Source organism: Lepisosteus platostomus, chromosome 1 (genome assembly GCF_059453375.1).
Source record: "Lepisosteus platostomus isolate fLepPlt1 chromosome 1, fLepPlt1.hap1, whole genome shotgun sequence".
In the NCBI taxonomy this organism is placed as follows: Eukaryota; Metazoa; Chordata; class Actinopteri; order Semionotiformes; family Lepisosteidae; genus Lepisosteus; species Lepisosteus platostomus.
In genome coordinates this window covers 5,249,412-5,266,169 of record NC_142611.1, presented here as the reverse complement: position 1 = coordinate 5,266,169, position 16,758 = coordinate 5,249,412, and the positions used below count along the sequence as shown (strand labels likewise).

General features: G+C 35.8%; 1 protein-coding gene across 3 annotated transcripts in view; it reads right to left on the bottom strand.

Moving 5' to 3' along the window:
• Positions 1-1,879: 1,879 nt before the first annotated feature.
• The window catches only part of gpm6ab (glycoprotein M6Ab), a 76,782-nt gene continuing 61,903 nt past the window's right edge, over positions 1,880-16,758 (bottom strand). For 2 of the 3 annotated variants that reach the window (XM_088644450.1, XM_088644439.1), the window contains exons 3-7: positions 15,958-16,114; positions 13,937-14,090; positions 13,645-13,721; positions 11,731-11,796; positions 1,880-4,076 (exon numbers count right to left, since the gene is read on the bottom strand). In XM_088644450.1, coding sequence (XP_088500576.1) covers positions 3,924-4,076; positions 11,731-11,796; positions 13,645-13,721; positions 13,937-14,090; positions 15,958-16,114 — 607 coding nt within the window. In that variant the 3' untranslated portion in view covers positions 1,880-3,923. The other variant, XM_088644460.1, reaches the window with a different exon arrangement.

The following is a 16,758-nucleotide window of genomic DNA, read 5'->3' as shown; positions in this document are numbered from 1 at the left end:
AGAAATTCCAAACCAGTACACCAACACCAGTGAGGTAACAGTTGCTCTCTCTCACAGGAGCCTTTAAACTAAGATTCCCATAATGGACCTCACACGGGTTCTGAATGTGTGACATTTAAGATATGGCCAGATCCGTATCAGGATAGAAAATCTGACCATTTCTTAATTCCTCTGTATTAAAGTTTCCTGCCCCACACCCTGTACTTACAATGTAGGATTGTTCATTGACCTGATATTTTCTTGAGAAGCATTGTAGGATCTTTATATATATATATAACCGCACAATATCAGAGCAAGTTAATTTTTTCCTTCTCTACCACGTGTTAAAGAGCAGCTTGTTATAACAGCAGTTTTGTATCATCGGGCTTCTTCCTAATTTTGGAAAATACTAGCATTATTAAGCGAATTACAGTGACTGTTACATGTTTTTATGGAAAAATACACAGTGACTTAAAAATCATTGCTAACGGTGAACTGGCAAAGTCTGTGCAAGAGAGCACCTCCCTTCTGGAAAAAAGGTCTGAATGTGAAAAATATTTTTCTTCAAAGGTGAACCACTTCAAATATACAACTTTGACACCACTCCTGTGACTTTTGAATGCAAGGAGCTCTTCTCCTATGATCTTTAATATGAAATTAAGTTTTCATATTATAATAACGATAAAGCCGACTACTCCAGTTTAAGTCAACACAAGAGGCTCTGTCTCATATTGTCTTCTTATCTGATTTATCTACTGTATGTCCAGTGGTCATGACCTTAAGCTCAGGAGAAATGTATGTTCCTCCTTGGATATATATATAATATATATAACTTGGAATGCATCAGTCCGCGAAGGTCAACACAGATGACGTACAGTAGTTTATAGTAGTCTTCTGGCCTGTCTTTATTTGGATAACCTTTTAATCTTAATCTTTTATTTAAATGAGAAGACCATTTAAATATGTAATAGCAATACAAATGCGAACATCAGTAAAATTTGATGGTTTTGGCTTGCCTAAAACATTTTGTTCTTCAGCTGTTCAGACAGGATTGTTTCTTTTTCATCTTGAGCTGAAAAGAGCATCTTGTTTCTTGCTTCTTTTCAGTCCGGTTCAAAACTTTAAACCTTGTTCAGTATATACAGAGCTAATGTAAAATAAAATACTGTAAAAAGCAAGGTGTGCAAGTATTCATAGGCTAAAATTGAAATATACATGTAGTATAGTTAGTATGCTCGGCATTTGAAGTCCAATTGTGAAACATTCTTTAAGCATTTCAATTAACATGAAAAAAGCGAACGATGCAGTTGGAGAGTTATAGACTTCACAACATGGCAGAATGAGGGGTCCTTTCCACTTAGACAGGAAATGCATTGCTAAATCATTCATCTTTGAGTTTAGGGTACTGCAATAGTCAGCTGTCTCCAGAATGCATCAATGTTGTCAGCCACCAGTAAAAGTGTGGTTAACTCACATCTGGAGATGGTGTATAAATGGGTAATTGCAGCCATATGCAAGCTACAGTAAGAATATATTAACAGATTAATTCTTATTAAATGTTTGCTTTTCAGAACCATCATTATTATAACCACTAAATAACCATTCAATATTGCAGAGTAATGAATAATAACAAAGCTGTGTCACAGTATTGGTAGTGAGGGGATTTTTCCCATGTGGAATTGGCATACAGATCTTCATACAGGTACTTCTTCCTATATTTTCTCTGTTTAACTAGGATAATTGTTTTTTGCAGCCTCCACAATACGTAAGGCTTCCTTCACACTTAATTTATCTAACCTTATTAATCTTTTTCACTATTTCACCAAAATAAAATAATAAAATGAATTGACGTTCATAATTCTTTCATAGACAGCATGAAGAAAGAAGGACAGAAGTCATATTAATTAATAACAAGTACACAAGTGCATTTTATTTATGCAAGCAATTTGTTCCTACAATTCAAAAAAGCCACCGTCAAGCTGTTGGCACATTTATGTACAAAACAGATTAATTTTACAGCCTGCTACAAAGCATTCTTTGTGAAAGTACAAAAGACTAATACAAGGAGAAAGCCCAAAGCATCATCAGGTTAATACGGAATACATAACATCATTACAAGTATCAATTTAAGACATGGTTCAGAAATCATCACAAACTATATAAAGACACAAATCAAACACTACAACCTAATATCAGAAAGAGATTTAGCATAATGCTGTTAGCGTAGGAACTGTAATACTGCACATATCATAAAACAGTTGACCCAGCAAGACAGTCTAAGTGTAAAAAAAGAAATATACTTTTGAATTAGTAAAACTATTACCATTTAATGCATAACCATGCCACAAATAACAACTATATTCACGGTCTTTACCTAATACAATATTTGTTAGAAACCAATGTCGCATGACTAGTAACAGTACAGAGATTTAACTCTGGTTTTAATAGAAATGCACTTACACCAAGAAAGAGCTCACAATGGTTCAATAAGTGCACAAAACTAGCTTTTGAAACACTGACAAAACAAGTATTGTCAGGCTACAAAATTATGAAACACTGTACTGCAAACCTATAGCAGTATATGTAGGCAAGACAGATCCAAAACATCAAGTTTGGTCCATAGTTAAGGATTACATTTTATTAGTGACATTTAATGTCTTCTAGTAAATTGTTTAACAGATAGCTGTCAATACCTTGCAAAATGTGATATTCACTTTTTCACTCTGTAGTTCCAACACCACAGGTGTAACTACAGTATGTAATTCACCTGTTTCTCACCTGCATATAGTCAAACTTCAAAACTGATACATTTTAACTAGCAATGGCTTTCTTAGAAATATCACCCAAACCTAAAACCACCGAGATGTGTTTTCTTAAACTCCTATTTAAATGACCTGAAATGGAAGTGTTTAACCTATACATTTATATATACAGTGCAGAATACTGAAGAAAGAAAAAAAAATTATATGAACTGCTTTATCTGGCTAACTGCATTTAAAAACACTTGCTTAAAACAAAAAGATCATAAAAAGGTTATTTGCATGTGAAAATATGGCTTGCAATGAACAAAGATGCAAGAATGTACAGAGTCTGCCCAAGGCAATTCCTAAAAAGGTTGATCAATCAAAAATGATCCAAACTTCTGCTGTTCTCACTATTAACGTAGTACTTAATCAGTATCATCTTTGTGACAAATTTTCACTTAGATGACCAGTCCCTTTAAAATTACAGAAATATTTAATTTGACATTGATGTTATGTTTTCAAAAGGGCTTGGCAAAGCTAGTAAATGAATAGCCAGTGTTTCTTACAATTCAACCAACCTACAGTATGACATACTGTTAAATTAAGATATACTTTTTTATCACTAACACTCCCAACCAATACAGAATTTACTGGAAAAGAATCTGTACATAGTCTTTATACTGTTGGTATTAGACACTTGGAAGCTTATGTAATTCAACTGCAAATTATACAAAACCTGGTAAAAGTTTGGTTCAGTCGTTAAAAAAGTGACAACCCATTTGTGACCAGAGCCCTGTAAAATGAGTATCATTAAAAACTTACAAATTTGTAGAAGGTGGAAAACAAAAAAAATAATAGAAACCCTTCCGCCCTACCCTCCCACTCCAAAATGGACATAAATAAATACTGGCAGGAATTCTAAATGACATTAAGGGTTAAATGGCAAAAGCAAATCAAAGCAATCAGGATAGCAGGTCACTGAATTAAAGACTAAGGTGAACTGGATCTGAAAGCAATAATAAAAATGAAAAAAAAAATCAGTCCCAGAAAGAGGTAAAGGAATGTCAGCAGAAAGCGCAGTTAGGGCGCAGTGTGTGGTCCCTGACTACCTTCAAGCGACAAACCCGTAAGCTTAGGAAAGGTAACCGAGCCCAACCCCTGAACGGAAACAAAGCAGAAAGTTAAGAGCCAGTGTGTGTTTTATGTGTATGCATTGAGTCGCTCTTTCGAGCGGGTCGAGTGGATGTCATGAAGCTCCTGCTCCTCCTTGGATTTGATATCCTCATATTTTTGCATTCTGCATGCATCTTTCACATATGCCCAATTGGCAGACAGAACCATTAGGTAATGCACCTGCAAGAGACAAGTATTAAGGAGAATTAGTAGCGCGCCAACATGGAAGCACACTTTATTGCATTAAAAACACTAAAAAATATATTTTAATATTAATTAGGAGCTTTAAATAAAATACAAAAACTGTAGGTTAACAAGGGGGGACAAAGCAGGTTATGTACTGTATCTGTTGCTGTAAAATAAAAAAAAAGAAAAGCAATTTGTTATTACATTACACATTTTAGTACATTAACTGTCAGGGTATCAGCATAGAGGTCAGTTTCATAATACGACAGAGACTAGAACAACTTTGTAGTGAGTCGCACAGTAGCAAAGGAAGCTTCATAGTTAATAGAATCATGTCACTTTGATAATATTCAAAACTCTATACTATTCCCATATTCCTTAAGGGGACATTGTGAAAGCCTGGGCAAATCTTCTTGGCAGCTCTTGACATTCAAATGGCGACGTTTCCATTAGAACTTTGTGCAGTATTTTCCAAGACTGTGAAACTTCACTGTTACAAAGTTACGGATCAGAAGTGAAACACTCATGACCTGTTTCAACAGTGAGAGATAATGACAGAAGAGAAGAAAATGATTAATATATGGAATTGAGATACCTTCACGCGTCTTGCTCTAATATATTTTTCAAAAGATCAACATCTTGCAGCCCATTTAAATGGGTAATTCAACAGCGATTGACATTTAATTCAGCAACTCGAGGTAATGATGGTTGACAGTACAGTACATTTAAAATACAGTAATTTTCATGTAGCTGAAGTATGGAAAAGGTGCCAAGCCATGTTGTTGGAGCTGATCCACTAGCTCTTTTGAAGAAAGGGCTCAATGAGATCCTTGGATTGAGTAGACACTAGCTACAGTACCAAACAAGCTGAATGGGCCAAACAGCCTCCTTTTGTTTGTAACCTTTTTCATATTCTTATGTATGTCCCTTATTAATGGCAAAACCTTAAAACTAACTCTCAATATAATAAACAATTATTATTGTAGGCAATCACTGTAAAATGCCTAACTCCAGTCCTTGAGGGAAACATGGTCTTCTGGTATACACCCCAGCTCTGATCTTAATTACTTGGTTAAAACAAATATTTGGTTTTGAAGTCAAATCGCCCATTTTGAGAGATCAGCTGTTATTATTGCTGCAGGAATCTCATCCTCAGATACTGGGTCCGTCCTAAACATCCCTCCCCTCTAAACTATAAAGCACAAACTGGAGCCCCTTTATTCCCCTTCTGGATTCTGATTTTATGAACTGCTACTGTAACTAACAGGACAGTGACTTACATTAGTACTGTAAGTGGTGTTTGCCAAGTCCAGCATGCTAGTTGCACTATGTTGCAACTCACTGATTGCATTTCTCCTACAGTCATGTTTTCCCCTGCACTTCGTTATAAAATAAAATTAATTACTCAGGATTCCTTGAGGGAAAATATAATCGACACAGACCCTTCTTTTTCAGTAACAAGGGATTGCAATAAAGTTGATGCATTCACTGTTCCTTATTTTTAACAAGCACGTGAGAATCCTGTAACTGAAATGAAAAATGCTCGATTGCAGGTATGGGATTTGCGTGTCTTTGTAGGAAAAATAAGAATTGCTTTGAATGCAATTTGAATGAATGGTAGTGTATTACACCACCTGTGGTGTATTTTTGGCCACAAGGGGGAGTGTTGGGAAGTGGAATATAGTCATTTCACAACTAATCAAATCCTACACTACATGTATGATTAAATTAGATTTGTTTATGAAACAAATATGAGATATACAGTACACTCTATCTGGTATGATCTGAAGTTTAAAGGAAGATTATTTTATTGCCCGTCGCTGAAGAATAATCATATTTTTTCCCTGCTAAGTGAATTGTCCACAGGTGCTTTAAAAAATGGAAAATCTATTTCGGCTGATAAGGGCTCAGAGGGACACTTTCCAACACCAATAATTGGAACTGACATCCGAGACTGCTAGACACGAAAAAAAAAAAAGATCTTTCGGAAAGCAATTGTGTTTCACAGAACAAACACCGGGGGTCAGTATTGCGCGCGGTACAACACTAGGGTTTGATCTCCCAAGACAGCTCGCCGAACCGATTGTCCCTGCATGCTGTACACCCACTACTCATGTCTTCTGCTTAGGTGTCAACACTTCTCACCAGGGGCTTTCATAAAAATCCACTGTGGCTGTACGTCTAGTCCTAGAGAATGTTTCGCTACACTTACAGACTGGGGTCTTGAGGTTACTAAGGCCCAGCATCTAACACATTTATTTAGCTGATGCTTTTATCCAGAGCAATTTAAATGTATACAGTACCTACAGTATTTATACAGCTGGGTAGCATCTAAGACACTTAAGCACTGTTTCACACTGCTGACCCTGTGCAGATCTCTTTCCCCTGTGCTTTTGACCAGCCATGGCTGGGATAATTGAAAGAAAGTGAAGTTTTTATAAGTAATAAATTCAGTATTTTAATATTCTACCTTTTGAGTTTATGATATTATTGTCAATACCAAATAAAAGCAACATTTTCTCTCATTATTTATTAATTTTAAATAACAACAACAATAATAATGTCTCTCAATTAAGTTAAATATTTCAATCATGTTTTAGGTAAATCATTTATCATTAATTGATACATTTCATAACATGTATTGTACATTATACTGTATGTATTGAGGAATTTTACCATGTATATCAGACTTTAGAAATTAAACAATATATTCAGAGCTAAGGACTAATGCTGTGCTACAATAAAAGACTAAGAGTTTTAAGTAGAAAATGTCACAGCACAAATTCCCTGTGTATTCCTTATCACCTGCTGATTAGTAACAATAATGAGTGTGATAACATATAAGAAATATGTGATTTTGAATACGAATATGCTATAGCATCTAGGAACCATTCTTAGAAGCACTAACAACTGACACCATCACTGGTAATCCACAGAAGAGACTACCTGAGGGATCACTTATAAACACAGAAAGCTTAAACAAATTTGTGTCAAAAGACAAAAGATACATTAATTTACATTAACCAAAATGACTCATATCTGCTCGCATCCAATGAAGTCTGTACAATGGTAAGATGACTTAGTGCACCATCCTGTATAACTACAATGTACACATTTGCATGAATAAGCTTGTGTTTTCTGCAGAATTACAGATCTTGGTCCCTGTGATGGAAGATACAAATTCAGAAGAAAGGAAATTCTTTGTCAGGAGTGTTTGAGTGCAGCAAAAAAACTTGTGGGAAACACTAAAATCAACTTTAGTGAATCTACCTCACTGTTATCCATGGTTACCTTACTGCACAATGTTAAAGCTGACATTTTGAGACCTTTGCTGTACCTCTAGCCCATTATATATAGTAAACAGTTATAACCTGGTTATAGAAAACCTGATATAATCAAATATGTTCATCAGTAATGTTCATCCCAACACTGAAAGGAATTTTTTTCCTTAGCCTGGGGATAATACCATGCCTGGATGCTGCTTCAAAGCATTTAAACCAATTGAGCTCCGGTGGGATACTGGATGTCAAAGCCCACTGCCAGCCAATTGCTGTTGACAGACTGAATGAAGTAATCTCCTTGTGGCCAGGATTTATCATGTGCTTGGATGCTATTCATGACAGGCATTGAAGAACCTGATTTGCAGGTGCCGCTTAATCCAGCATGAGGTCTTAACTTTGTATTCAGTAACCTGTTTTCATTTATGATGAAATTATCTCAAAGACGAAACCAGAAGAATAAACCTAGCATTATATAATGTGATGTTTGGAGTTGGTCAGTTTTTCCACTATACAGTATATAGTATCAGACCTAGGACTTAAAATGTACTTAAAAATAATCTGGTTTAATTCGGTCTATGATGATCAATCAGATGAACAGAAGCACATTTCAATACTATCTGCACCAATGTGACTTTCACAAAAATTCCAGAAAAAATTTGGAACATTTTGTGTGTGCACAGGGAACCTTGTTTAAATGCTTAAAAAACTCAAAATTAGTCCACTGCAGAATGCTGTTTACTTGGATACTGCAAACCAGACATTTTACACAATACAGTAATTGAATACTCAAGGACAGAAAACAATCAGGTTGTCTTGTACTGTATATCTTTTATCTGTTTAAATGTTTAAATGTATGACATCAGTACTTCCTTTGTTTTACTGCGTGTTTAACTCTAAAAAACCTCCTTCAGCAGTAGAGTCTTTTGTGCCCTGCCAGCAGGAACTTCCCCTATAATGAATGAATATCTGTTTAATATTAGTTTATCACTGTAAACAAACTTTATTTTCTGCTTGAGCTAAACAAAGGCCAAAAAATTTGTTTATTTCTTAGAAATAATAAATATGAATATAATGACATATCAAAATATACCACACCCACATGCATGCTGTTTTATTTTTCAACACTTTATTGAGCTCATGTGAGCTTTTTTGGACAGGAAGAATTATTGTTCCTTTTCATGATACTTTACTATCTACAAATATTTATGAGGTGCCGTTTAGGCCATTATTCAAACTTTATCTCTCATAAACGCTCAAATTGCTCTCACCCTCTCCATTTTACCTCACACATACACATAAAACACAATGTGAACGTCAGAGACAAAACTAGTGAATGTGAGTTCTTTTTGTGTGTATGTGAGAGGTAAAACTAATGAATGTGAGAGCATTTTGTGTGTGTATATGAGGAAAAATGGAGAGTGTAAGAGCATTTTATGTTTATGTAAGAGGTGAATTATGGGCCAATGGAGGCGGTCCGTCCAAATGGCACAATTTGATTGGCTGAGAAAATTTATCAACAAGCTTTCTCATTTTCTGCTGTGCTCCAAGTTGGAGGAAAGAAATCGACCTCAATCACGACAAGCACTAAGCCAAATAAGTACTTCATTCCGACGTAATTTCTTTGGGTTTCGTATCGTCTCCGAGCTGAAACTGCTGCTAACGTTCCCGTCCCAGCTTTGGCACCACCGTCATTAGGTCGAAATAAAGTTCTTATTTCGGCTTCCGTACTTGCATGCGCAGACCCGGTGGCGGGGTGGTTGGGCAAAAGGGGGCGTCGCCACCTCAACTGTACTGTCCCGCCCCCTCAGTTTTGGACAAAAGGATTTTTGAACACTTTCACTTACCTAACTTGCGCCCTAAAAAACAGTTGTATTTTGTCAATGGTCAGATAACTACACTAACCCCGAATTCACAGTTACTACATCGGACTGTTTGGTGTGCAGGAGGTCTATCCGTCCAGGAATGGCACATATTACAGTGTCTGCGTTAGTGGGTGTCAACATTATTACGATCTTGTTTGCTCAGGTAGACTGATTCCTTGCAGTAGTTTATCCTTATACTTAACAATCGTTATACAACTAAGACTGTAGTTATAGAAGTTTGTGCTTTCTGTTGGTTTTACAACATTTTTTTCTTGACGATTCAGAACCCCGTTACCATCGATGTAGCTGCAAAAAATGAAAGCAGAAGGTATTTTGTCGCTCCAGGCAATAATAATCGTGAGAGTGCAGATGAACATGAAACTGTACTTCATCACCAAATACCAGATTGCTCGTCGTTATCTTCTATCATGGAGCATGGTTGCGAGATTTAACTGGGGTAGCTGCAACGGCTCCGTTTCAAACGAAATATCGCCGCCCCCCTCAGAATTGCAGACGCCCCCTACAGATTTTTCCCCTTGCACCAGCCCTGTGCATGCTGTGTTGAGGGAAGAACACCCATACGGGTGTCGTAGCCGATAACAATGAATCTATCGCTTCTGGTGTGGCTAAGATGTTATTAAATAAAGCTATGGCTTGGCTTAGTGCTTGTTGCGGTTGAGGTTGATTTCTTTCCTCCACCTTGGAGGGCAGCAGAAAATGAGAAAGCGTGTTGATAAATGTTCTCAGCCAATCACATTGTGTGTATGTGCGAGGTAAAACTAGTGGACGTGAGAGTGTTTTATGTGTATGTGCGAGGTAAAACTAGTGGACGTGAGAGTTTTTTATGTGTATGTGTGAGGTAAAACTAGTGGATGTGAGTGTTTTATGTGTATGTGTGAGATAAAACTAGTGGATGTGAGTGCTTTCTGTATGTGTATGTGTGAGGTAAAACGAGTGAATGTGAGAGTGTTTTATGTGTATGTGTGAGGTAAAACTAGTGGATGTGAGTGTTTTATGTGTATGTGTGAGATAAAACTAGTGGATGTGAGTGCTTTCTGTATGTGTATGTGTGAGGTAAAACGAGTGAATGTGAGTGCTTTTTGTATGTGTATGTGTGAGGTAAAACTAGTGGATGTGAGAGTGTTTTATGTGTATGTGAGTGGTAAAACGAGTGAATATGAGAGCTTTTTGTACGTACAGTATGTGAGAGCAATTTGTGTGTGTATAAGAGGTAAAGTCTGATGATGGCTTAAATGGCACCTCATAAATATCTGATATTCTCTAGCTGCACATCACATAATTAAACCTGTGCCTAGACTTTTCTTGTTTTATTTATAGTCAATCTGGGATTCGGTGGCGCACTGGATTAAAATGCTTGCCTAATTGCAAATGCTCTAACACTACTTTTTAGATAATGTGCTGCAAAAATTCTCATGTACTGTACTTACTGATGAAAGATCCTGAAACAGGTGGAAAGCTACTAGTAACTAAATGATCTAGATGGGCTGATGGCCACCAAACCCATTGTTTTCCTTTAAAAAGTGTTAATCGATTTTGTTGTGCAGATTATGTGAATATAGATTTTTTTTTTTTAAATCACACTTAAATACCAGCAGCATTTTCTTTCCCTCTTGGAACATGGCTCCTCGCGATTACTAAGTGTTGTTTTCAACAAGCCCCAGCCCTTTCCTCATGCAGTTTCTATGGCAACCGTGTGCAGTGTGTTTCCAATGCTAAGCGCTTCTCAGGAGTAAAAATAAATCTACAGAGTATTTTTTTTTGCTGCACCAGAGTATTTCCAGAAAAAACATTCTTTAAAAAAAAACCATGAACATATACAGAATATTTTTTGTATTAGCAACAATGCATATACTCTCCAAATATTTTGGATCATGGTAATGATATAGTGTCAGGGTTAACCTTTATCTAAACCGACATGATTTTTACTAAATAAAATCTGGAAAAAATCTTACCTTATCTGTACACGAGTCTGATAAATATCCCTATTTTTTATTTTGATGCTAACAATCTATTTGATTAGGAATAAATCTTTTTAAATATCCCCTGGTGAGAAATTAAATTAAACCTAAGTACAGAAACTGAAAAAAGATAAATCCGCTATTAAACAAGGGAGGAAATGTAGATAACACAGTTTGCACCTGTGCCAAAGATTCCAGTATTTTACAATCAACTGGATTATACTGTAATTCTTCCAATGAATTACACTTTATGTTGGACTAATTATTGATACAGCATTTTAATCTATCTCTGTAAAACATACATGCAATCGCAACCACTAAAGGTACGATTTACTGTTATTGCGACGGGGATAATTAATATGTCATCTTAATTGCTCCCAGTAACTGATTTTTATTGCGCCTTTATGATTTCAGAGCAAAGTGAAGTATCCGTGGCGCGGCTCGTTCAATCAGCATGTGTCACGACCGTGGCTAAGACTGAGCTCAAGCCCTGAGATGAAAAGGGTAATAGAGTTTCTGTGCTCACCATAGCGATGACTGCTGCTCCAGCACCCGCCAGAGCTACAATAAACAAGTGGAATGTCAGGTCCAGCTGTGAGAGGGAGAAACAAAAGGAATCTTTAATAACGGAATTTCAGCAAGGACTAAGGGCATAATGCGTTCCACAGAAAGTCAGACTGAATGGTTAGGGACACAGTGTGAGAGACACATAAGTTTTATATTATACTTTATTTTAATACGAGGTGGCTCGCCAGTCTGTCCAGAACTTAGGCTCTCTACACTATCGATTTCGTGAGGTTTTTTTGGGGTAAATCTGCCATTTTTCAATCAGCTTTCATTTTGCCATCACCAAAAACATTTTAAAATATTGACAATGGCAAATTCATGGCAAAGTACTATAATTGGCTTTAAAGCCATATTTCTTAATATATTAACATGACTTTTTTTAAACAAAATCTAAACTGTACACATTTAAATTAATTAAAACTTCTCATGTTTGTATTTGACATGAAAATGTGTTTTAAATAGATTTAAGATTCTTATATTCAAAGATAGAAGAAGTCCTTGAAGCTCATGATATATGTTCTGTTTAATGAAAAACCTTTGCTATTGACAGATAATGAAAAACGCTCTACAAAAAACTGTTCTATCTTTAATTATACTGTAAACTCTACAACACAAACCAATTAGCCTGTTAAAGTATTACATAATGAGAGGTTGTAGTACAGGTTCTCTTTATTACACTCATTACGCATGAAATGACAAAAGGTATGATAACACATGTATGCTGTTTGAAATGTGTGCTAGCAGGGCCAAAGGTTTCACCCTTCCACAATCACTTGTTTGTGGTTGTGCTACTGTTAGCAAGCACTCACAAATGACTTGTACCTGGTCAATTAAGATTAATAACTCAGGGGGATCACTTATTATACTAATCTGATAAGTAGGGGCAAAGTATTTAAACACAACATGTAATAGACTGCACTGCAGACTTCTGGACATTGTTGTCAGCAGTGTGATAAAAACTGGAAGGTGCCATGGCCAAAATATAAAGATTAAGCCTCGTTTTAACCCTTTTAATATTTATAAGGTTTTAGAGTGTGTTTCTGAGCGGTTTTCTGTATATCAAGGGTCTTTTCACACCTGGCAGATTTTAACCCTACGATGAAAGGTGAGTGAGGTGTCAACACAAAGAACTCAGAATAGGAAAACTGAAAAGATGATCATACAAATTGGTGGAAATTACAACTATATGTTATTTTACAGTTTAGGACAATAATCTGGGATTTCAGGACAATGATAATGACATAGTGATGTTTGTTTTTATGTCGTGATTAAACCTTTTCCTTTTATTTTTTATTCATAGCATATTTTTCAGACTTGCAGGTTACAAAGACACATTAAGTATTTTTTTTCTTGTTTTGTTTTATTTTTAATATAAATAAGGTTTGATATTAGATATAGATCATGATAATTAGGTAGTCACAATTCCCAGCACCACAGAGCAGCAGTGAATTTGAATTATATTCTAAATAGATTTTGAGGCTAGAATAATCTGTGCATATGGTTAAAATCCCACCTTCATGCTGTGATCTGTAGCTCCCCATTTCTAGCTCTATGACTATTAACAGAGCACAATTCTACTTCATACTTGACTTGAAATGGTATACTAATGAATCAGAAGTGTCATTTTTAAAAACTACAGTGTAAAGTTGAATTCTTCATGAACATACAAAAGCAAATGAATGGTGGCTGTGGAAGCTGTGTTATCAGTTCAGCACATGCAGCAGCCATGGATTTGGGGAATCTGATTTTTAGACTGACTTTGCTTCAGTTCCTGGGATGTGAAAGCCAGGTTAAAAATAAAAAAGTCATGAAAAGTGCAGTTTTTAGCAGTGTGAATGCAGAATAATCTTGCTTTCCATTTTTCAGAACTTACCTCATTTGATTCACACATCTTATAGAAATTTTCAGATCCTGTGCAAACCTTCTTCTCCTCTCCTATAGTCACAATTCCTGAAATGAAAAGGTCATTGTAAGCTCGATATTTTGGCCTCTCTTTGATTTTCAGAACTCCATACTGTACTTACTGTACATACAGTGCAATGATCATTTGCTAAGATACTGTATGTCAGTGTGTATCAGTCAACACATTGACACTTAACAAACCAAATACTGGAGTTTAAAGAGATGGAGGCATCTGTGAAAGTTGAAGCAACATTAATACATACCAAACTGACGGAGATCCAGACACAGGTTGGCGCCTTCAGCAATCGTAGTATTCTGGCAGATTGTCCAGATGTTGAAATACATAAAGACTGGCAGTGATGTGAAAGCAGTGACTCCAAGCCAGGCTAGCATGAAGATGTATGTCAGCATGATGAACTGCAAATAATAATTAAAATTACATTATAAACATGAATTGTACAAACTGAATAGGATGTAAATAACAATAATAAAATGCAGGCATCAGACACCACATGGAAAATCCATGCCTTCTCCTCAAACAGCAGCTGTATACCTTTTGGGTTTTTTTTGTTCCTAAATAAAAAATAAACTTTCTCCATATACTAGAGTTTCAAGTAAATTAAAAATATAATACATATTTGGTTGCACTTTTAACAAGAATAATGTACAGATTTGGTTCAGTCATTCAGCAATTAGAGTTTTCGATTTTTGTCAGAATTCCCAGCACAACAGAGAAGCAGTGATTTTTAATTATACACTAAACAGATTGTTTTACTAGCATAATTTGAGCAATTTTAAAGGTGCAAATCTCACCTTCAAGCTATGATATGTAGCATCACTTTTCAATTTTTGCCACTGTTCAGAGAGCAGAAATCTTTTTCATACTGTACAGTATATACTTGTACAGTATATACAGTATACTGACAGAAAATAAAGCATAGTTCTTCTCATGTGGACAAGCAAAATACATTTTATGGCATCTAATGAGGTTGTTGTATCCATTTAGTACACGTAGTGTTAAATGGATACATTGCATGACACTCAATTAAGCCTTGATCAAAATAAACTTCTTTGAACAATTATGTCAGTCAGAAAGCACTGCAGGTAATTAATTTAATCAGAACTTAGCAATAGCATTATTATGTTCTTTCTTTGACAGAAATGATATCAAAGCTCACATGAAATTTAAACTTTGTCCCACACACCAATCCGTTATATGACAGGTCTCTCCTGCAGAGACGGCACTGAATACTGTACATTTAAAAGCAGGAAGCTTTGGGTAGTAAGTAATGCAGTGTGAGGTATCTGCCAGATGGATGTACTGTAAGTGTTTTTAATCAGAGTCTTTAAACAAGAATTGTATTGGCATTGCATGGAGCAGCGCTATACCTTTTTGAACCCAATTAGGATGTCAAATGCCAATAAAATATTCCACCTATTGTACAGTTCTTTGTTGACTCCTGGTATTTACTTGTCAAGATCTGCACCCCTTCTCCCAGAAATGGACAGATATGACAAAACATTGTCAAACAGATGGAAATGGCTGCTTTTCCCCCACATTTATACATGGTCATGGAAGACTTTAGTCTTCTTTCTACCCCCCTCCTTCTAAAGTTACCATAATTCTGTCTTAAAGCATTAGAGAATAAGTAATGGCACCAGTGTCTCTGCGTCTGCTAAATGGGTAATCTGATGCTAAATTAAGATGCAGCTTTCTATAACAATGGTAATAACACCAAATGCTGTGAACTAAAATACAAAAGGCCTGTTTCACATATTACACAATATAGTAATAAAGAAGCTTAGATGAAGATAAAAATAAAACCACTGGTGTGATATTTCAATATAAAAAATTGCAACAGTCCTGTTTACAATAAAACGAAATACGATATAGCACAATTGCTTCCAGGGTTGGTATAATTCTGAAAAAAGCTGCCATATCTGTAAATCCATATATCAGGAGAGTCAGTAAAGAGGTCCTGTGCAACCACTGGTGTTTGTAATTAGCGCAGAACCTAATTATTGCCATACACAAACTTTCCAGTGGCTTTTCAACAATAGATTAAATGTAATGTTTAAACATGAAACCTAACCAAACCTACACACTGTTGACTTTTTAGAACTGACAGGATGATTTTAAAACAAAAACAAAAGTGAGAAAACTAGAAGGGGGACAACTTTTCCTTTTTAATGTTAAATTAAATGATTCATACATAAGGAAATTATTTTGGGCACAGAAGACAGTATTTATTATCACATTTTCTCTGTGAGATTGCAGCCTTACCCAGGCGCTAACACATCTGCCACATGTGGTGATTTTGAAGTCTCCATAGAGATCTTTAATGGCACCTGTTGTGAAGAAACCCTCCACCATCAGCAGAATCCCATAAACAAAGAAAGCTGCCGCAACACCATAGATGACATACTTGAAGATATCAATCCTGTAGAAAAATGATGACATTTATATTATTATACATAACATCCAACAAAACATATCAATATAACTTTTAACCAACGTCGACTTCAAACGATTTCCTGGTTGAACAAAGTGGACTGTCAGTGCCTGGGTGTAAATGTTTGTAGAAAAAAATATTCAAAATCAAGAAATTACGAAGCTTTGAAAATGAGCACCAAAATGAGAAAAGCCAAAGTTATGGAACATTATTTTAAAACAAAAGAGAGAAAAAAAGGCTGTACAGTAGGTATCACTATACTGTATGTTATCACTATTTAAAGGATAATCTAAAGACTTTCAAAACTTCACTTTGATTTTCATTGACTGTGCTAGTGTATATGCTGTAGACAAGGAATTCAAGTCCTTGGAGAATGAAGAGTGCTTTAATTGTCATTTTTAATTAAATTAATTATTTGCATGGGAAGTCAAATCACCTGTTCTATTCAGTGCTAAATGAGAGGCTAAATGAAAGGTTCATGCAAAACCTGCAGAACTAGTGCCCTCAACTCACAGTAAGTCTTATTATGAAATCCCTACATCCTTATGCTCGCAGATCATAATTACAGTACTGTATATCTGTATTTCAGGTGAGATTACTCACACCTTTGTATGAGTGCTCAGTTTGTTAGT